The 22483-nt window shown below is 37.8% G+C and overlaps 1 protein-coding gene across 1 annotated transcript in view; it reads right to left on the bottom strand.

The window, feature by feature from the left end:
• The window catches only part of ASPH (aspartate beta-hydroxylase), a 158281-nt gene that overhangs the window by 62061 nt on the left and 73737 nt on the right, over positions 1 to 22483 (bottom strand). The window contains exons 13-18 of the mRNA XM_063451368.1: positions 22345 to 22383; positions 20667 to 20693; positions 17528 to 17563; positions 17311 to 17367; positions 16697 to 16738; positions 13045 to 13095 (exon numbers count right to left, since the gene is read on the bottom strand). Of these exons, the coding sequence (XP_063307438.1) occupies positions 13045 to 13095; positions 16697 to 16738; positions 17311 to 17367; positions 17528 to 17563; positions 20667 to 20693; positions 22345 to 22383 (252 nt within the window). The remainder of the gene's footprint in view (positions 1 to 13044; positions 13096 to 16696; positions 16739 to 17310; positions 17368 to 17527; positions 17564 to 20666; positions 20694 to 22344; positions 22384 to 22483) is intronic.

Below are 22483 nucleotides of genomic sequence, written 5' to 3'. Positions count from 1 at the left end.
GGTTGGATTTCAAGCCATCCAGAATGCTGTGACAGGTAAATGTAGAAACTTGCATGTCAGTTTCTTCATTTACCTGTCAGAGCTCTCTGATTGGAATCAACAAATCAGAGTGCTACAAGTCAAATTGTAGGGCATGGGAAGGCTTTATAAGCCTTTCCTTGCCCTGCGGAGCTGAGTGGTAGCCTCGCTGGGTGAAGATGGATTACTTTTTTAGCGTTGTTTTTTTGAATTTATTTTAACAGTTGCGACGGGTATTATGGATTTTTATTTGGCTTTTTTGGGGTTGAAAAAATAAGATTTTAGAAAAAAGAAGACATCAAATGGCAAGTTCTTTTTTTATTTACAGGTATTTAGTTTTATTTTTCCTCCCTAACTATTTTTAGTGAGAGGGTGGTAGGTAGGGGTTTATTTAATTTTTTGGGTGGAGGGGTGTCTAGGTGCTTGGGGACTGTGGCGGAACCAACCTCGCCACTGTGCACTGGAGAAGCATGGTTGCTTGCCTGCTCCCTTTAGACTATGGCCCCTGTTCTTTTTCCCTGCAGAAAGGCTGGTTTGTGCCTTTCTGCGGACTGTTAAAGCCATGCTACCCCAGATAGCTATGCCATGGAGCCCAGCCGTATACTGAAAGACTGTATGAAAGACTTTGGCTCCGTGGCGATTGAACTGTATGTATGTGATCTGAGCGCCATCCGGTAATAATGTGCACTCAGATCTAAGCTATCTGGGGATAGGTAGAATGTCTGTATTTTATGTTATAAATGTAACCTTGTGTATTTTATTGTATTTTACTGTCTTTTTTACTGCCATGTGCTTAATGGAGTTTTGCCTCTGTCCTTGGAGATAATTTGATTACTTCTCAATTATCTCTAGGATAGAAGACTCTGTGGAACTGGTTTTGGGCAGAAAAGCCATGCTTCATTCGGTCATAAAGGACTTCCATCTAACTTTTTAACCCCCTGAACCGATTGCCCTGATTTTTGAGTATGTGTTTATTTCTCGCATGCTGATTATGAAAATGTATGTTTTATGTTTGTGACATGTATATTTTAGAAGTTATAAATATTGTGTAAAAACTGTATTTCTCTGCCTGTGATAATGAGATTACCCATTGTGCGGCATAGTGAGTAGGGGCATTCGGGAGCTTTTAGTATCCCTTATGCTATTATGAGGGTCATAATGACCTGTAATAAGCGTTTAACTCGCAAGTTGGAATAAGCTTGGAATTAATAATAACATTAATAACTAAAAATAATAACTTAAAAAACGAGTGTAAAGTCCACACTCCTTGCTTTCGGCAATTCAATAATATTTATTAATAGAGGCTAATCAAACAAATAAACAATACATACACGTTTGAAATAGGCTAGTATATGTTACTACTAAAACTAATCATTGACTGAATGGAAAGTAGGCTAAACTAACATAGTAAAACAGGCATAGACATGTGATACAGTTACGCGAGAGTAAGAGAGAGAGTGAGCTATTCACAGGGCTTTAAACAGGTTAGCCCCTCCTTCTGCTGGACACACCTCCCTTAGTCAATCCCTTAGGATGTAACAGAACCAGAGTGCCTCCTGGGGGAAGGAGGATTGCATAGGAAGGGAATGGAGGAGGAGTTTATCAACAACCCAACTGATTTTGCCTGGTGAAAGGCCATGTACTTCACAGAGGACTCCATTATTGCCTAAGGGTAGAATGGGGGCTTGAATCCCTGTATTAGAACACAATAACACTTCATTGGCATACAGTTTGGCTGTTAATCACATCCCCCACTTATTACATGACCCCCATAAAGTGAGGGAGGACATGGGGGCTTAGGAAGTGGCTGGGAGCACTGCTCCCTGCCGCTTCTATTTTTACATATTACAAGGAGGGAGCTGCGCGCCAGTAGCTCTCTCCTTGTATTAAACCAAAAGAACGAACGATGTGGTCTTCGTTCATTCAAAATTTCTATTCATTTATTCGTCTTTCTGACAAATGAATGAATAGATCAAATTCCCATTTGCATGCCCAAGTGTTTAACTTGGCATGCGCAGGAATTTCACAGCGCTATCTAGTGTGGGCAGATGACGTGTCCCACAGGGATTTCACCTACCCACACAAAGATGGCGGCGCCCAGGACCTTGGTCCGGGCACGAAATAAAGATGCAAAAATAGGTAAGATGGGGGGCTTAGGGTCATTTGCAGGTGACTACAGGGACAATTAGATGTAGTGGAGTCGGGAGGGGGGTTAAACAAAATGGGATTCGGCCATGACAGTGCCGCTTTAAGTGCTAGCTGTGAAAAATGTTTCAGATAAATGTAAAACATTTAACAAAAAGAATTCAGAAGCAGAGTAGTTTATAAGAACTGCAAAGTCCTTTTGAGCAGAGACATATTTATTACTAATAAGCAACTAGTTATCATTTCAGCTAACCTTCAATTGGTGAGTATCTTGTAATTTAGCAGAAACTTGTTTACATAGTTACACAATTGTTCCCTTTCTTCACATGTTTATCCCAGCAAAAAATGTGAAAATGAACTATTGCAGGGAAAGAACTAAACTTCAAAACTGAATCGGATTGTGGCTGCGGGTGCCCTGTTGGACCCTGGTAGGTTGTCAAACATTATCTGAAATGATTTAACTACCTAGTATTGTGTCAGGGCACTCCTGGAATCATAACAACTACAGAGCACTGCAGTGGCTATGGTTCTTAGATTGTTCCATTAAGGGGGTTGGGAATAGCATTAAGGTTAGGGGAATTAGAGTTACGAGTACAACTCTTCTGATCTCTATCAGTGGAATTAGATCAACCAAAGTGCAGGAATTAAGTTGCAATTCTCGATTCAATCAAAATATAAAGAGATGTTTGGTTAATATGAACTGAATAGCATCTGAATGTTAGCAGAAATTATGCTGGGATTACCAAATTTGCCTTTTTGTGAACAAATGAATGGATACAAATTGGCTGAAATTGCTTACCTTTGAAAATAGAACAGCATTTGTGATATACTCTTGGAAAAACACATCTGAGTTTTAAAAATTGTATCTGATAAATTTGCAGGAATGTGGTATGTGTAATATAATATACATATATATATATATATACACACACATACAGTTGCAAGAAAAAGTATGTGAACCCTTTGGAATGATATGGATTTCTGCACAAATTGGTCATAAAATGTGATCTGATCATCATCTAAGTAACAACAATAGACAATCACAGTCTGCTTAAAGAAAAACTCCAGTGCCAGGAAAACAATCAGTTTTCCTGGCACTGCAGGTTCTCTCTCCCTCCCACCCCCCAATCCCCAGTTGCTGAAGGGGTGAAAACCCCTTCAGTAACTTACCTGAGGCAGCGACGATGTCCCTTGTCGCCGCTTCCTCCTCCGCACCGCTCCTACTTCTGACTCCGTCGGCCGGTGGGCGAGACTGATCCCGGCCACCGGCCGAGGAGACCTAATGCGCATGATCCCGCCCACCGGCCGAGGAGACCTAATGCGTGAGGACGTCCAGCGACGCTCTAGCAAAGAAAATCTTTGCCATGAGTCAGGAAGTTCCCTCTAGTGGCTGTCTGGTAGACAGCCACTAGAGGTGGAGTTAACCCTGCAAGGTAATTATTGCAGTTTATAAAAAACTGCAATAATTACACTTGCAGGGTTAAGAGTAGTGGGAGTTGGCACCCAGACCACTCCAATGGGCAGAAGTGGTCTGGGTGCCTGGAGTGTCCCTTTAACCCCTTAAGGACACATGACGTGTGTGACACGTCATGATTCCCTTTTATTCCAGAAGTTTGGTCCTTAAGGGGTTAAACTAATAACACACAAATAATGAAATGTTGCCGTGTTTTTATTGAACACACCATGTAAACATTCACAGTGCAGGTGGAAAAAGTACGTGAACTCCTAGACTAATGACAAGAGCTAATTGGAGTGAGATTATTATTATTATTATTATTGCCATTTATATAGCGCCAACAGATTCCGTAGCGCTTTACAATATTTTGAGAGGGGGGATGTAACAATAAATAAGACAATTACAAGAAACCTTACAGGAATAGGTTGAAGAGGACCCTGCTCAAATGAGCTTATAGTCTATAGGAGGTGGGGTATTAGAAACATTAGGATAGGATGTCAGCCAACTGGAGTCTAATCAATGAGATGAGATTGGAGGTGTTGGTTACAGCTGCCCTGCCCTATACAAAACACACACCAGTTCTGGGTTTGCTTTTCACAAGAAGCATTGCCTGATGTGAATGATGCCTCGCACAAAAGAGCTCTCAGAAGACCTACGATTAAGAATTGTTGACTTGCATAAAGCTGGAAAGGGTTATAAAAGTATCTCCAAAAGCCATGCTGTTCATCAGTCCACTGTAAGACAAATGGTCTATAAATGGAGAAAGTTCAGCACTGCTGCTACTCTCCCTAAGAGTGGCCGTCCTGTAAAGATGACTGCAAGAGCACAGCGCAGACTGCTCAATGACGTGAAGAAGAATCCTAGAGTGTCAGCTAAAGACTTACAAAAGTCACTGGCAAATGCTAACATCCCTGTTAGCGAATCTACAATACGTAAAACACTAAACAAGAATGGATTTCATGGGAGGATACCACAGAGGAAGCCACTGCTGTCCAAACAAAACATTGCTGCACGTTTACAGTTTGCACAAGAGCACCTGGATGTTCCACAGCAGTACTGGCAAAATATTCTGTGGACAGATGAAACCAAAGTTGCGTTGTTTGGAGGAAACACACAACACTATGTGTGGCGAAAAAGAGGCACAGCACACCAACATCAAAACCTCATCCCAACTGGGAAGTATGGTGGTGGGGACATCATGGTTTGGGGCTGCTTTGCTGCGTCAGGGCCTGCACAGATTGGAAAAATGAATTCTCAAGTTTATCAAGACATTTTGCAGGAGAAAGTAAGGCCATCTGTCTACCAGCTGAAGCTCAACAGAAGATGGATGTTGCAACAGGACAATGACCCAAAGCATAGAAGTAAATCAACAACAGAATGGCTTAAACAGAAGAAAATACGCCTTATGAAGTGGCCCAGTCAGAGTCCTGGTCTAAACCCGATTGAGATGCTGTGGCATGACCTCAAGAAAGCAATTCACACCAGACATCCCAAGAATATTGCTGAACTGAAACATTTCTGTAAAGAGGAATGGTCAAGAATTACTCCTGACCGTTGTGCACGTCTGATCTGCAACTACAGGAAACGTTTGGTTGAAGTTATTGCTGCCAAAGGAGGTTCAACCAGTTATTATATCTAAGGGTTCACATACTTTTCCCACCTGCATTGTGAATGTTTACATGGTGTGTTCAATAAAAACATGGCACCATTTCATTCTTTGTGTGTTATTAGTTTAAGCAGACTGTGATTGTCTATTGTTGTGACTTAGATGATGATCAGATGACATTTTATGACCAATTTGTGCAGAAATCCATATCATTCCAAAGGGTTCACATACCATTTCTTGCAACTCTATACACACACACACACACACACACACACATATATATATATATATATATATATATATATATCCATATCCAAATAGTAAGTATGACCAGCTAGAGAAACGTATCCCCAAAGTCAGTCTCTATACCCTTGCAGATAGTTGCTCTATTAGTGTGAAGCAACCAATGTGCAATCACAGAGCATAAAGAAAGAACTAAAGAACTACAGAGTTGTATCTATCTGTATATTTAATCCAAGTTAGATACTCTTGTATCTCCTTTCTTTCTTAAAACAAGTTTGGTTTTGTAATCACCTCTCTTTCACTAGTCTATTGATACTTTATAATATGTTACTAATACTAAACTCTCTCTAAATAGCAGTTTGACATTGAGCAATATTACTACCATTATTGCAAACTAGCTGATATATCTACTTTAAACTACAAGTTTTATATTATCTACACACCCCTACCTTCACTACACTTCCTTGTTCCCCTAATGGGGGTATTAAACATGTACTATTTTCTTTAGTTCTTTCTTTATGCTCTGTGATTGCACATTGGTTGCTTCACACTAATAGAGCAACTATCTGCAAGGGTATAGAGACTGACTTTGGGGATACTTTTCTCTAGTTAACCAATGTCAGCCTCTTCGCTTTCTATGATTACCTTTTGGGTTATGCCCTACATAGCCTGCAACCAATACACCCTTTGTGATTATATTTCCTCAATCGGTCACCTTGGCTGTATATTCTAAGTATGACCAGCACTCACGGTTTTGTTGAAGATTAAAAGTTGTAGATTTTATTCATACATGTTAAAAATGGCAGCTCAAAGTTTTCGTCCTCGTCTGGGACTTTCATCAGGTTCCTGATGAAAGTCCCAGACGAGGACTGGAATGTTGAGCTGCCATTTAAAACCGTGTTAAACCGTGAGTGTTGGTCATACTTGAATTTCCCTCAGACTGCAAGCACCCGGATTTTAAATTTTAAGCCTGTGTGCAAGGAATTGGTGTATTTCATATATATATATATATATATATATATATATATATATATATATATATATATATATATATATATATATATATATATATATATTACAATGTTAAACAAAAATCTGTTCTCCAGTCAAACCATAAGACTTGCTTTTACCACAGAAATCACAAATTTGCAGTGTTTTGCAATGTTACTACCGCAGAGGATTCTAGGTGGGCATATACAAATTATTTTAACAATAAAGAGCTTCTTACAGCAACATGAAATAACACAGAAACAATTTATTCCTCTGTATTTTATTGCTGACAGAATACAAAAACAGAAGATTTGTACATTATCTTTAAAATCCCATAAACCTTATTAAGGTTGGTACACACTCATAAAACACAAAGCTTTTCAAAAATCAGAAATGGAATTGCAACCGCAAAAACATTTAAAAAAAATAAAAATAAAATCACAGCATGATGTATAAAAAAAAAAATCACCAGTAATCTAGATTTAGATTGACATGTACAAAAATGCAATATTATCATTTCACCACTCACTAAACCATGTTTCCTATGCATGTTAAGCAATGTTATAAACCCATTCTTGTAGAAAAAAATTATTAGAACTAGCAGAATTAGTGTTAATGAATATTGGTATCGATTTAATATAAAAAAAATAAAAATAAACTACTTCAAACCGCATTTTCAAGATGTTGAGCATCATTTCAGCAACACTAATGATTTATGCAATCATGGTGTTTTTAATGATGCTGGTTCAAGTTGTGGATTGCTTAGTAAACTATCCACTTTAAATTAAGGATTAGCTGGTTAAGAGTGATTGGAGTTACAGTCAATATCCCCAGGGGATGTTGGTTTGGGTGTATACTACTGTGATACTAAAGAGCATAGTATTACACCCATGTATCGAGAAAGTACTGATGCACCCCTTTATAAATGGCCATGAGCTGACGGATTTCTAACTGCATAGCCATTACAACATTGTCAATATGACACATTTTTAACCTGCTGATTTAACTGTGATATTATTAAAGTGAATTGTGGCTAATTAAAAACTTAAACACTCTCCCCTCTATAAAATATGGCTCTGTTAGAATAACCCATCTTAAAACATGATGACCAAGTTGATTGTTCCTATCGAAAAGCAGAATGACAACTTTGGAGTATAACTGCTTTCTGTTTCACCCTGGGATGAGATGCACACCCAATTATTTAGCTGTTAAACCACTGATTGAAAAGAACCCAATACCATTTTTTATTCAGTTCCCAACACATTTGACTTAACCGACCCCGTACAATAAAAGATGTAATATGTTCAAGTATTCATATACGAAATACCACAACGCAATGAATGAAACAGAACACCAGTGTAAAACCATCAATAAGCAACAAAGCCAACATGTACATCTACAGATATTCTTAAAAATGCAAAAAAAATATAAAAAATAAAAAATAAATTGCAGTCTACCCGTGCTAGGTATACTCTGGCTATTCCTACATGTAGCTTATCTTATGGAAAAGCAAGGTCTTGTATGAATGGTGTAATAAACCCAAATAATTCACAGCCCAGACATATAGCTTCTGTGAATATGTTGCTGTTTTCACAGTTGCAATAAGGATTTTTAAATGCATTCTAAGTCAACCAATTTACATGGGGCTGCAGTTGGCAGCAACTCAACATCAAAATATTTCATTCACACTATACTTAAGAGCCCTGAGTACTGAGCAGACCAGACAAATTAAGAAAACCAATCATACTAAAAATATTTTAACCATTTCATTACTCGAGGGGCATTGGGGAGATTTTAACTTTTGATACAAAGGAGGCCTGGCCTTAGTCTTTATCAAACAGCATTCATTAAATGCTTGATTGTCTGTGCATAGTTGATTGACATGTAAAGCATGTCTGATATACAAAAAAAGTGCATGGATGTCTCCGGAAGTGTTTGGTTGGTCATTAAAAAGGACCATAATGGAGTCTGCCATTTTATATATAAAAAAAAAATGTAATGGCCTGCATGATTATTAAAATCAGGCTATGTGCCTTGCAAAATACAACTCTTGTGTATGTTAGATTTGTTTTATTTATTTTTTTTCTAATAGACCACATGGCTATTGCCGAACAAATAACTTAATTTGCTATTCGCAGCCATGAAACGCAAAAACAATCACATCACATTAAAAAGGGAGCCTATTTCTTCATTCATTATATCCGATAGTGTTCTAAATTGCGTACGCATACTTATAAGTTACGGTTAAATGTATATGTGTGCACGTCAATAAAATGTGATTAGATCTGGTCATGAAACAACTAATCACATTGTATAATCCAAACTATTATTTTTTGTTTTGTAATTGTTACATGTATTATTGAATTCACTATTTGGCTAGTACACTTTAAACATTGTCACAATTGGCTCACGCAAACACTTAATATGAAAGAAAAAACATCTAATAAAATGCATGTACTCACAATACAACATATACATTAATATCTAAAACCAAAATCCATGGATTCTACTTCATAAATAGATTATTAACAACTGTCTGGTAAGTACATATGCACATATAAAATAAACACACTGATTTTGTCTATGCCGGAAAAGGAGAATGAAAAAAAAAAAAATGTACTGGGTGAAAAGATCAGAAAATTAAAAACATCTAAAAACACAGACTTCCAAGACTAAAGTAAGAGTTCTCTCCCACAGGGTCAGGATCTGCTTTGCAATTTACTTCATATGTTCTATGAAGTCATCTGCTCCCCTTGTGAAGAATTTGGTTAGGGCTGGTCCTCTTGATTTAGGGGCAGTCTTTTTGGAGTTCTTAAGTATCTGTAAAAATAAGGGGAAATCTAAATTAAGGACCAACCACAAGCATGTAGAACTGGTTTTTGTCATATTAAGAAAGGAAAATAAGCATTACTGGAATGATCTACATATTCCACAGCGCATGCACCCAACTGATTCATTTATTTTTGGGATACATAACGTAAAAGCATGCATATAGAGGAAGCACATCAACATTCGTTGGTTGCAATACTAATGTTTTTGCCTACTGCAATAATGAAAAGACAGTTCTGCGAGTTAATCACAAGAAACCTCACAGCTATTTCTTATCACCGAGTTTGTGCTTTAACATCTGATTCTTGCTACTGTAGCCTCAACCTCAGATGAGGAACACCACATTACATATCGCACTGTGTCATGATTTAACAAAAAAAAAAAAAAAAAAGCCAAAATAGAGTAGTCATGTATGAAAAACTAAGTACATCTTATGATTCAATGACTTGAAGTAGTTGTTTTCTGTATGACTATTAGTCTCACACATCGTTATAGAGGAATTTTGGCCCACTCTTCTTTACAATGTTGCTTCAGTTCATTGAGGTTTGCTGGCATTTGTTTATGCCAAGCTGCCTTTAAGTCCCGCCATAGAATTTAAATCGTGTTGAGGTCTGGACTTTAACTGGACCATTGCAAAACCTTGATTCTTTTCATTTTCAGCCATTCTGTTGTAGATTTGCTTATGTGCTTGGGATCATTGACCTATTGCATGACCACATTTTGGCCAAGCTTTAGCTGTCGGACAGATGGCCTCACATTTGACTTTTGAATAAATTTGCTATACAGAAGAGTTTATGGTCAACTCAATTACTGCAGGGTTCCCAGGTCCTGTGGCTACAAGCCCAAATCATCACCCCTCCACCACCGTGCTTGACAGTTGGCATGAGGTGTTTGTGCTGATATGCAATGTTTGATTTTCAGCAAATGTGGTGCTGTGCATTATGGCCAAACATCTCCACTTTGATCTTGTCTTTTCAAAGGACATTATTCCAGAACTCTTTTTGCTTTGGTTTGTTCAGATGCAACTTTGCAAACCTAGTCATGCGGACATGTTCATTTATTTATTTTTTGCAATTTCTCCGAGTGTTGCATGGTCTGACCTTGGGGTGCATTTGCTGAAACGTTTACTCCAGTAAATTGGCAACTGTTTTGCATATTTTCCACTTTTGAAAAATCTTCCACTACTACTTAGCCTTTTAATTCCTATGGAAGCAGTAAGGATGTACTTCATTTTTCACACATGACTTCTCCATTTTGGCTTTATTTTTGTTGAATAAATTGCGTTAGTAGTAGCCTAATTTTAAGACCTGTTAAGGAACAGATTATTGTTATTATGTCCTAATATGTAAAGCCATAGAATTCACACAGGCCATTACAAGACTGTGAGTGCCATGATCACAGAAGTGCACAGGGCAACAACACGTCTGCATATCAATTAAAAATGAACAAACTTTCCTCCATGCAAATAAACTCTAGCTTCCTAAATGACCTGAAGTCAGCATAATTGCCACGATTTCAGACTCCTGTTGCACCCCTGCACACACGCATATGTAAATACATTTCCAATTCATGCATTTGCGTCAGCAGTGGCGTGCATGTATGACCAATTCCAACCCTAAAAATGCTGTGGGATGTGACACTATAATGGTTGTATTACTTTATGAAGAATGTTTGGTTTTCCTTAATGTAAACAAATGGCAAGTATTTGCATTGATAATCTTTGATTTCTATAATTAAAACACTATTTCCATCATCAACTTAACCATGAAATAAATTGCAAAGCAGTTTTATTACTGGTATCTACGCAGATAAATGACCGAGGAGGAATAATCTTTTTTAGATTTTTTTTTGGTTTTTAACTTGACATAGCTGATCCAGTGGTGAGACAGGACAAGGATCATTAACACAAGTATTATGTTACTATAGAGAGCTTCTGCTGTCACAGACAACTGATAAAACACTCCGTGGAGTCCATAAACGCACACACCCGTGCGTACACACACACACACACACACAACAAAAAAGGTATGCATGCACAATAATCATTACAAGTTTTAAACCCTTCCCCAGTTTTCAACATGAACAAACATGAACTGTTTTTAGAATGATTACTTGCAGTCCCAGTTGGTCTAGCTGTAACTAGAGGTCCGTTAATCTCATACAGAACAGATCAGCAGCCCCCGTTTCTACGTGTCTCTGCAATAGCAGCGACTGAAGATGTTGATACCCAACAGTATGCTTAATGGACATGAGCAAGTATGGGAGCAGACATACAGATATTCATATCTGGGGGGGAGGGAAATCCCTGAGCCCTTTCCCTAGTGGTACAGAGGACCTGGCGTTTTGACTCGGTGAGAACCTAAACCTGCGCATCATACACAGCTATATCAATATACTACTTGGCAGACAGGTTAGATGAGTGGAAAGAGCAATTCCTTTATTAAACTTACATGTATTCAACTGTATATCTTTTTTTTTGTATATATCCATTTTGTATAAGGTGTCTTTAGATATGAAAATAATGAAACAAGCACAGAGTTTGACAAAAGATAAACACGGCTGATATAGGGCTCATTGTAAAAAGAAATAAGATAAGAAATGTATGGGAACACTTATCACAGAGCAAGAACAATTTATGTTGGAGGGCGATATGCATCCCCTTTCTCTATTACTATAATATTAGCATTTGAAACATGCAGTACATATCTAGAATATGAATATATTATAAAACAACAATTTTGTTTATAGATTACTTTCCAGACAAAAATGAAAGTCAAAACTTGCACAATTTCTTTCATTTAGGCTTTTATCATTTGTCAAATATTTTGTAGGGAAAAAAGGGCACAGTATCCCCAATCTTGAGATTGAGATATATATATATATATATATATATATATATATATATATGTATATGTATATGTATGTATGTATGTAGGCAGTGAAGAGAGCACTCCAGAGGACTTGTTGAGATCATTTATTCAGTGCAGAGGAAAAAATCGACGTTTTGACCCTCAGGTCGAAATATATATATACTGCCAAATGAAGCCAGCACTCAAGGACTTGTAAAAAACGAAAAAAGGGTTTTAATCCATAGAACTTGTCAACGTTTCAGTTTACATCAGCAAACTTTTTTTATCAGGACATCATGTATCATGTAATCATTCCTTTAGATCTCTGAAATGTGGATGTAATGCCAACAGTGCCTTGGCATTACTCGTTACTGTTTGGTTGTAGGGGTAGCTGGCATTTTTGAGCACATTTGCAGACATTAAATGAGAGGAGTCTCTTGGCAGGGGAAACGGTTCCTCTGCAGACTGTTCATCATTCCCGGTGTATACATGAAGGTGACAGACTTTACAGAATACATTTAATTTCACAAAATACACTGTGAATGCTTCTACTTGAGAAGCATTTGATTCTATGTTTTTCTATGAGAAGTATCCCGTTGGCTGTGCGTTCCCCAATGCATTTCTATGAGAAGCACTGGATGCGACCAGGGATGATCTATGAGGGTGACCTCAGCAGAGGTCCTGATCATTTGTGAATTAGCATGAAACATGCTTTTCTATGCCTTTGCAGAAGCCATCAGACTAAATCCAAATAAACATCTGATATCTAGCATCATCTGATTCATTCAAATATGTACTAATCTCAACGTGATAAGCAAAGTGTAATTTAAGAACAACATGGTAATATAAACAGGCATTCACTGTACTTTCCAGGGCCATCATTTTTTTAAAAGCAAAACTTTATTTACCTGCTGGTTCTCCTTCTTGTTCCTCTTGCTGGTTTGCCAGTGTGTTTTCTTCTGCAAGAGAAAGATCATATGTTGTAAAAAAACAAACAAAACAAAAAACAGCCATTTTACAACATTTCACAAAACAGCAACTTTTCAGCTGGTAAAATAATGCATACCAACAAGGATACACATGTTACTTAAAGGGTAACTGTAGGCACCATAAGAAAGGTTATGGTAGATCTTTATGATGGTGAATCCTTAAGATCTTTTTCCAACTTGCAGGAAAGCTATGCTCTTCCATCACGAGAAATATTTAAAAATATTAGGATTAAACATTTTCTTACTTCAGATCTAACAAGTCATCCAGGATTAATAGACATACTTCATACTACACAACTTAATTCTAAAACAATTGCTATATTTGGCACAATTCTAAATAAGAGAACTTTCTTAAATAAATCGAAAGCTGTTTCCAGTTGGGAGCGAGAATGGGCTTTTACGGTTTCTTTAGAGATTTGGAACAATGCCTGGCGAGTCATGAGAACCGCCATGCGTTGTATCAGTCTACATGAAAAATACTTCAAGTTAATACAGAGATGGTATATGGTTCCTACACGCCTTGCAAAGTTTGATACACATTTAGATATTTTTGTTGGCGTTGCCAAAACTATCCAGGCACACAAATTCACATCTGGTGGGAATGCCCGAGACTGGCTCCTTTTAAAAAATTTATTGAAGAACAACTAATAACCTTTTCTTTAGAATATAGCGTTATGCCACAAGCTTTCCTGTTTCATATCGATTTACCTGTTACATGAAGATACAATAGATATCTGTGTGTTAACATCTTGGTGGCAGCAAAAATGTGTTTAGCTACCCCCCCCCCTCCCACCCGGCTCCGCCCCCCCCCCCCACCTCCCTCCCTACAAACAAAGGGAGAGTGGATAATGACAGTGAAAACTTCTTATAAAACTCCTTAGAGCCACAAGCACGCCAAAAAGAAAGTTCCACATAGACGGCAAACGAAAAGGTAGTACGACGCCAAAAAGCTGGCATCGAGAATTATAAGAGAGGCACTACGACCACCCCTAGACCATGACCCGGCACTAGGGTCTATTTATGATAATTCCCACGGCCAGAAGAAAGAACCCGACAGGGCACCTCAACCCTCGACCAAAACGATTTCCTGAATAGGGTGGCACATAGGACGGGAAAACACTAGACGCAACTGCCAGGAACAGACCTACACGACTATAAAGACCACTACGGCATGACTCCAACTCACACGCAGCATCGGACATAGAAGGCAGTCAACAGCACAATATTCCGAACTGCTTTACGCAGGAACACTGACCGATGTGACAAATGTGAATTTGTTAGATAGAGTCTTGACTTGCATTTTGTAGTCTTATAGTTTATTGTATTTTATTGTATTGTTGTGTTCTTTTATTTTATGAGTGGGCTGACATGCCCTCCAAAGTTAAAAAAAAAAAGCGACACTAAGCAAACCACAAATGTTATATACCGTATATACTCGAGTATAAGTCGACCCGAATATAAGCCGAGGCCCCTAATTTTAGTGGGAAATGCAGCAGCTACTGGCAAATTTCTAAATAAAATTAGATCCTAAAAAAATTATATTAATTGAATATGTATTTACAGTGTGTGTATATGAGTGCAGTGTAAGTGTGTGTGATGCAGTGTAAGTGTGTGTGATGCAGTGTAAGTGTGTGTGATGCAGTGTAAGTGTGTGTGTGTGTGTGTATGTGTTGCAGAGCCTTGGTGGGGGGTGGGCATTTTTATTATTATTTTTTTAATTACTATTTTAAAAATGTTTTGTTATATTATTTATTTAATTATTATTTTTAATATTATTTTATTATTATTTTTTTATTCGTCCCCCCCTCCCTGCTTGATACATGGCAGGGAGGGGGGCTCTCACTCCCTGGTGGTCCAGTGGTGTGCACTGTGTAGGAGGGGGCTGGCAGAGAGTTTACTTACCTCTCCTGCAGCTCCCTTCTCCTCCGCACCGGTCCGGTCAGCACCTCTGTCAGCTCCCAGTGTAAGTCTCGCGGCCGCACTATGACCCCTCGGCTCTCGCGAGACTTACACTGGGAGCTGACAGGGGTGCTGAACGGACCGGCACGGAGGAGGAGGGAACTGACAGGAGCTGTAGGAGAGGTAAGAGCTCTCTGCCAGCCCCCAGTCTGTATTATGGCAATGTAAATTGACATAATACAGACATTGACTCGAGTATAAGCCAAGTTGGGGTTTTTCAGCACAAAAAATGCTTATACTCGAGTATATACGGTAATCTGTAAAGCCAATTATCTATTGTGCCGCACTCCGTGTCGACACAAAAAAAAAAAAAAAAAAAATGTGTTTAGTCACACATTGGAGAAATACAACCACTCCAACAAAAATCGAAATAAAAACAAATAAATTTCCAGAGAGAGGCAGAAAAATTATACTTTAAGATATAAAGACTCTATATACATACAAAAAAAAACATGGGATCCATGGATTTTATACTTTTCAAGCCAGGCCAGTAATCTTTTGAACTAACCTACCCTGTAAATGATCTACCCCCAAGATTGCCCCCATATACAGAGCCTTGAGAGATAGTGAGGGAAGAAGAAAGGGAGCAATCTTTTAATTACATAACTGCACTAATTATTGGAAGACTGATGTTTTTTGTTTTTTCACTCTCTTTTCATCTGCTCTCCATGTTTTACGTTGTACTGATGCTATATTATTGGCAATATTTTTGCTCTAGATAGACCCAGTAACTGTTAATTTTTATGTTTGGTTTGTTGTAAGATTATATTTGTCAATGCATACTGATTGAACTCTATCTACAATATGATTGTATAATAATTGTAGCCTGTTGATTATACGCACTTGATTGTAGGATGAGAATTTGCCGTATGCCTATTTTTATAATTTTTAAATATTCAATAAAAATTGTTAAAAAAAAAAAAAAAAAAAAATTTTAAAAGGTTTTGGTGCAGAGAGAAGCCAGAGTCTCCGTCTCACTGACCCTGCAAAACTTGCTGTAACTGTCTGTAAGTATAAGCCTATCACAGTTTATACTCTTCTAACATTGCTGTAAAATAGAAAGCTAATAATGATCACAGCTACAACTTCCAGAATCCCATGCTGTGCTTATAAAGCTTTGCTTTTGGTATACATTGCAGCATTCTAGAAAAGTTAAGTGAGTACCATGATCGAGTAACTCACTTCATGGTTCAGGCAAAGCTTACTGCAGAAGTTGCAAAGCCTGATATATTTGAAGGAAATGCAGAAAACTCAGAATGAAAATATAGGAGTTCATTCCAAGCGTGATTAGAGTTTGCCTGCAGATTTAGAAATACCCAACCTAAACAGTGCTCAATGGAAAATATTAAAGGAAACTTCTGGTTTTTTTTTTATTCATAATTTATTTTTTGCACATTATCTCTGCGGGGTAATTTTTGCCCAATAGTTTCCATAGTGTTCTAAGAAATACTTTCTGAAAATGCGAAAAGGCTGTTAAAATTCCTGGGAATATTCACATTTTATTCATTTTTTATCCATGTCGGACTGCTTTTCTAAACTTTACAAATTAAAATTAAATAACTTTAAATTGACAAGAGACAATCAATAATGTTCCAAGGTGAACTATACAAACCTCTGGCATCTTCAGTCCGTCTGTTATCTACAGCAGGTTTTTCTGAAGAAAAGAAAAATGTAATAAATATATCAAGGTATATAAAATAATTGATTTCAAGCAGATATATTCACTAAAATATTCCATACATGTAATCATATTTGTAAAAAAAAAAAAAAAAGGGGACACACTATTCACACATAAAGCTTTTCGGCAAGCTAAAGTTATTTAGGGGTCTAGAGTGACCGTTTAAGTGCAGACCAACTCCCTTAGTTTTGAACCCCTTCCTGGTCACAAGCATCTTATTCCAGGGTCCTATTTAATCTTGTACTGCAGAGAGCCCTGGGATGATGGATTTTCCAGGTGAGTGGGGTAATCTTATAAGATCAGGCATTAGGTTGCTAGGTTAGGATCTACCAAGAATGGGGTACATGGGCATTAAGACAGGCGTATGATCATATACTGTAACTAAACATCCATTATTTTTGTCCAACTCGTGTGGTTTTTATTACCTTTGCGAGCTTTGAAGATGGTGTTTTGTGAGTGAATGCACTTTATTCTGTATGTTCTATGAGAAAATATATATATATTTTTTTTTTTAATAATCAATTACATTTTCGGGAACCAGTGCTTACCGTCTATATCTATGGTTTTAGATTCTATTTGCTCTTCAGTTTGAGTCACCTGTTCATCTGTCGAAAGAAAATCTCGTTAGTTAATGCATATATCTCACCAGGGAGAAGAACCCTAAAAAACACATTTTAGAGACAGTTCCATTTCTCTGTGACGTTTCATAAAATAGATATTTGCTTCAACTTATTACACGTTTACACGCAGACTAACGATACCGACCTTCAAACTGTTCTTCATTGTCAGAGATGACTGCTTCTGCAGGACATAATAATAATTTTATTATTAAAATATAGTGGCAGCAAATAATGGTTTAAGTCAAGAAAGTACCCAAGAGGTCAATCTAAACATACTGGTAAGTGTCTACCACAATGAACTAAAAGGAAATGGAGATCAGGAAAAGTAGAAGGAACCTTTAGAAAGTCCCATAAGGACAGATGGAAAAGGCTGCAAACACAAAAACTATTTTATTTAAAATCAAGATCAGAACTGAACCAACCGAACCAATCACTTATTATATTGCAGATTAAAGAAAACCTAAAAGCACAATAACCACTACAGGTACCCTGGTGTCCGTCCCATTGTCAGTAGTCAAACCATTTTAGAAAGTTTGACTTCTTACTTGGGAGTCCGTCAGCCGCACAATTTCCAATGGGGAAATGAATCCTCCGAGGCATGAGCTTTCAGGGAGCAGGGTGAGTTCACTGGCTGACAGCATCAGTCGATTGCTTTCAGCCAATGAGTTAAGCCAAGCACTGCATGGCTAAACTCAAACAAAGATCCATCTATCCGTCTGAAGTAGGACATACTTGAAAACGAGAGAAATCTCAATGTATCTTTCCTGGTAAAATATTTTATAAATAAAGTAGCAAAGGGGGCTGGCAGCACTCAGGAGACCACAGGTAAGAAGCCAAACAGTTTTAAACAGTTTGACTACATAAAATTGAGTAGGATGGGGTTTTGCCAGGACACTCTTTGCACCATAACCACAAAAACAAGCTGTTGTGGTTATAGTGCTTAGATTGTTCCTTTAATCTGACACCACAAATATGAATGAGCAATATCGCAACTATTTCAAGGTATTCATAAAAAAAAAACTTCACAATGCTGCATGTTACTGGATGCCACACTATCTAGCTCAGGACAAAATGTTAACAGTGGAGAAAGTGTGCAGGGAGTGATCATGAAAATTACACCATTCAATAAAATATATTTTTTTAAATGACATTATATGCATGATTTTTTTTTAAATGTGCGTCTGTAATCTCATTTATTTGTTAAAAAAACGTCACCAAATTACATCACAAGCCAGGACCAGTCACAGCATACACTGCATATGACACATTATTTCATTTCTACACTTCTCTGAATGCTTTCTTTATGTCGATTGCTAGGTGCCACGGAGAGAGCTTGTAACAATGATTGACAGTGATCTAAGTTGCAGGAGAAAGAGATGAGTTTTTTACACTACGTTTTTATTTTCATTACATGCAGGCTTTCACCAGCAGCTTCTCAATGACACATAGATGGCTTCTTTCCAGAAGAAAACCGGTTGAGACACCTGTGAGTATGTTAACCTGAACTACCACAGGTATTTAAGGAGTGCAAAAAGCTGTGAAAAAGGTGAAAGGTGCGGCAATGGCTGTGGGCTTACTGAATCATGTGCAGGGAACTGTCAAACTGTATCTCAAAGCAGAATTAGACGAATGTCACTTTGGTTATTTCCTCCTACGTACTGCAAGCTGGATATCAATAAGCAAAAACTTTCCTAATGAAGAGTACACCCCATGGGTATAAAACACAGCTGTGCCACACACACAAACACACCATTTTTGGAATCAGTGTGTGACGGAGCTCCAATACTCCGACCAAGTGACTACACCAAGTCTGCTTCCTTGTAGCCATCAGGGAGTCTGGAGCACTTCAGACCCAGTCGCCAAGGTTTGACTGGGATCACGGAGGGCCTTTTCCACCCTAGACCAGGCTACTGTGTATATAGCCCTAGACACACTTTCTATAACCAGATTTCCCCAAACAGCAGACGACACTTGGTGAAGGTTAAAACAGCCACTGACTTTACTAGACATAGCACACATATTTTAAGACCCCAACAGCCTCATTTACATACAATGGTGCATAGAGTACTATAGTATAAGGAAGGGTGGGGTCAGACAATAGCAAGGGCTGAAGAGAGATTGAGAAGGAACAAAGCAGCTAGTTTAAACTGGTCTGGCAGTGCTGGGGAAACAATGGGACAGGAAAAAGGAGGAGGGGGAGAGACACAGACTAGCAATACATTCAACATACCCTGCACCAATAATGGGCAGAGGGTGACCAAAATACAACGGGAATCTGGGGACCCACACATGGTTGGTTCGGTAAACAAATGGAGGGGTGGGGGAAACGGACAGTCGAACAAAAGGGAATAAAAGTGTAGCTAGAGCACCCATTCCGATACACAGTGTCACTCTGAATGGAAGAAAAAACACGCAGCACTCATTTTATTTTTATTGTGTTATATTGATAATTCATCAATAAATAAAGAACATATACATGCACATTAAAAAAAAAAAAAATCCTAGACCAGACCATAATAAGACAGATCAAAATTGCCTCAGTCTTATCGTCTGGGGGTTTCCTTGTCATAGAAACCTTTGTCTAGAAAGTGTTTTGGGGGCATGTAGGTAAGCCCCAAGCTGCAGTTCCAATACAGTTCTAACTTGCAAAAGCATTATTTTCTATATGCATAAAGATACATAGAGTGCAAGGACATAGAGGTTTTTTCATGGGAAGGTTTATAGACTATAAATTATATTACAGTCAGAATACAACTAAGACTGGTTGGGTAATAAAGCAATACTGCATAGGCAACCTACTTATCTGGCAAATGTCATACTTACTCACTAGAAGCACGCAAAAATGTTGATGATAAAGTGGTCATTGTAACCACCGACATACTTATAAATACACTATTACATCAGAAAGCTTCAGCTTTAAGATCACTTGATATAAATGCATCTATTCGTGAAGCATGCCTTATTCTTACTGTTCCAGCAACTCAATATTTTATAGCAGAATTGGAACTTTAATATGGCCTTGGTTTAGAGTTAAAAACAATTTTTTTACATTATGTGGACATTTAACGAGCATGAGACAGTTTGTTAGAATGTCAAACACATTGCCTAACCCTAGACTAAAATACTAAAATAAAAAGGCTGGTGATATCAGAATGTAAATATTCTTGCACAAATAGGAAAATGTATTGTCAATCAACTGAAATGTGATTTATTGTATCTTGTGTTTGTTTTTGTTTTTTGAGGGTGGAAGAGGGTTGAGAGAGGAGAACAACTGCCAGACTTACCATCTTGTTCATTTTCAGGAACATTATCTGTTTCACAAAATAAAAAAGTGTCACAATGTTAGACCACAGATATAATAAATAGTTGTTTATATACATAGGGTAAATGCGCATATTTTCTATGAATGGTCATGTTCTCTTATAGCAGTGTAAAATGTGGAGTTCTAGCTGTTGAACTGCAAATCACAAAATCCACAAAGATTAGCAATGCAACTCCTAGAACACATGGTGACCTTGACATTTTGCAAATGGTATAAGTGACTGTCTGCTTTAAAGACAGTATGTGTTCATATGTGAATAATACCCATTCAAACCAGAATTAGATTATATAAATGAAGGTTTCTATCCATGGATTTTTGCCAACAAGCAGGACATTTGGGGAATCATGTATGTTATTTTCATATATTGTATATTTAGAGGGATCCTAAAGTGCCAGGAAAACAAAGCCGTTTTCCTGGCACTATAGGGTTAATATGTCTCCCGTCCCTCTGGGCCCCCTCCCATGGGGCTGAATGGGTTAAAACCCCTTCAACCACTTACCTGAATTCAGCGTCCGTGAGGACGTCCGGTGTCAGACAACGGACCAAAAATCCGTTTGGATTCTGGAAGCGCCCCTGGGGGCAGACTTAGAGCTGCAATTAGCTTAAGTGGTCTTGGTGCCTACAGTGTCCCTTTAATAATGGGGCATTTCTGCTACACAGTGCAAAAAAATAATTTCTGTAAAACTTTTTTTGTAGACTGTTTATAGTTTGTGTTAGAAAAGAGACCACTTTAAAGTACAGATCCTATCTCCTACTCTCAGCAGAATGGTAACTTGCAAGGGTGACGGAGTTAATCCCTATCTGGGTTTCTGATCGAAAAAAAACCCCAAAAAACACACATTAAGAAATACCTCCAAACAGAGACATCATACTCTTTACTAATTAGTAGACCTCTACAGAAAGCAGAGGATGAGATATAAGCAGGTAACACACATCATAATATCTGCAAAGATTGTGTAATAATGACATACAATGTCACTGATCCATAGGGGGTTAAAATCCCAATGTTTTCTAATGACATATTCCTTAACAGTACCCATCTGCCTGAGGTTACTATGAGTTACACTGAGGGCGTCCGCTATTATTTGTAGTTGCCACCATTTTAATTCAGCTCACTCAGGTTTGTGAAATGTATGTTGGGAGGGGAGCTGAAGAGACAAAAACAGAGCAATTAGGTCTCCACAAATGCCTTTCCAATGAATTATTGGTAAAAAAAAAAAAAAAAAACTTAATTCATGGCTACAGGTGGGCAAAAGCATAAATACCATCAGTCTTGAGAAGAAAGGGACCTAATGTTGCTCTAAGATGACCGGACAATGAGCACAGACACACCTCATCTCTGTGCTCATTTGCATGTTTGAGGATTATGGGGGAATTTTGGTAAACATGATTTCTCAGAATTACTTTGCCAAGGTGGACTTTTCCCAAGATTCTACTCAAGATATGTAGATGATGCAGGATAGTAATGTTTAAATTTACAAAAATCTGTAGGGAGTTTTATTGTATTTGGTCTCACCACAATGTGCTTAGCTGAGAAACCAAACAACAAACATGTATAAAAGATATACCACAGAACACCATGTATTAAGAGAGAGAATGCCATCTATGGGCTCCCACACATATACAATTTAAAGACATACCATAGAGAGTTTCTTCAATATCATTCAGAATGTTTTCTTCTAGAAAAAGTTGAGAGAGAAAAAAAACAAAAAGTCACGGTGTGCCCTTCACAAAACACTTTATTCAATACACAATGTACATAAGAAATGACAAAAGATA

The sequence above is a fragment of the Pelobates fuscus genome, chromosome 4 (genome assembly GCF_036172605.1).
Source record: "Pelobates fuscus isolate aPelFus1 chromosome 4, aPelFus1.pri, whole genome shotgun sequence".
Classification (NCBI taxonomy): domain Eukaryota; kingdom Metazoa; phylum Chordata; class Amphibia; order Anura; family Pelobatidae; genus Pelobates; species Pelobates fuscus.
This window is presented reverse-complemented; position numbering and strand designations above follow the sequence as displayed.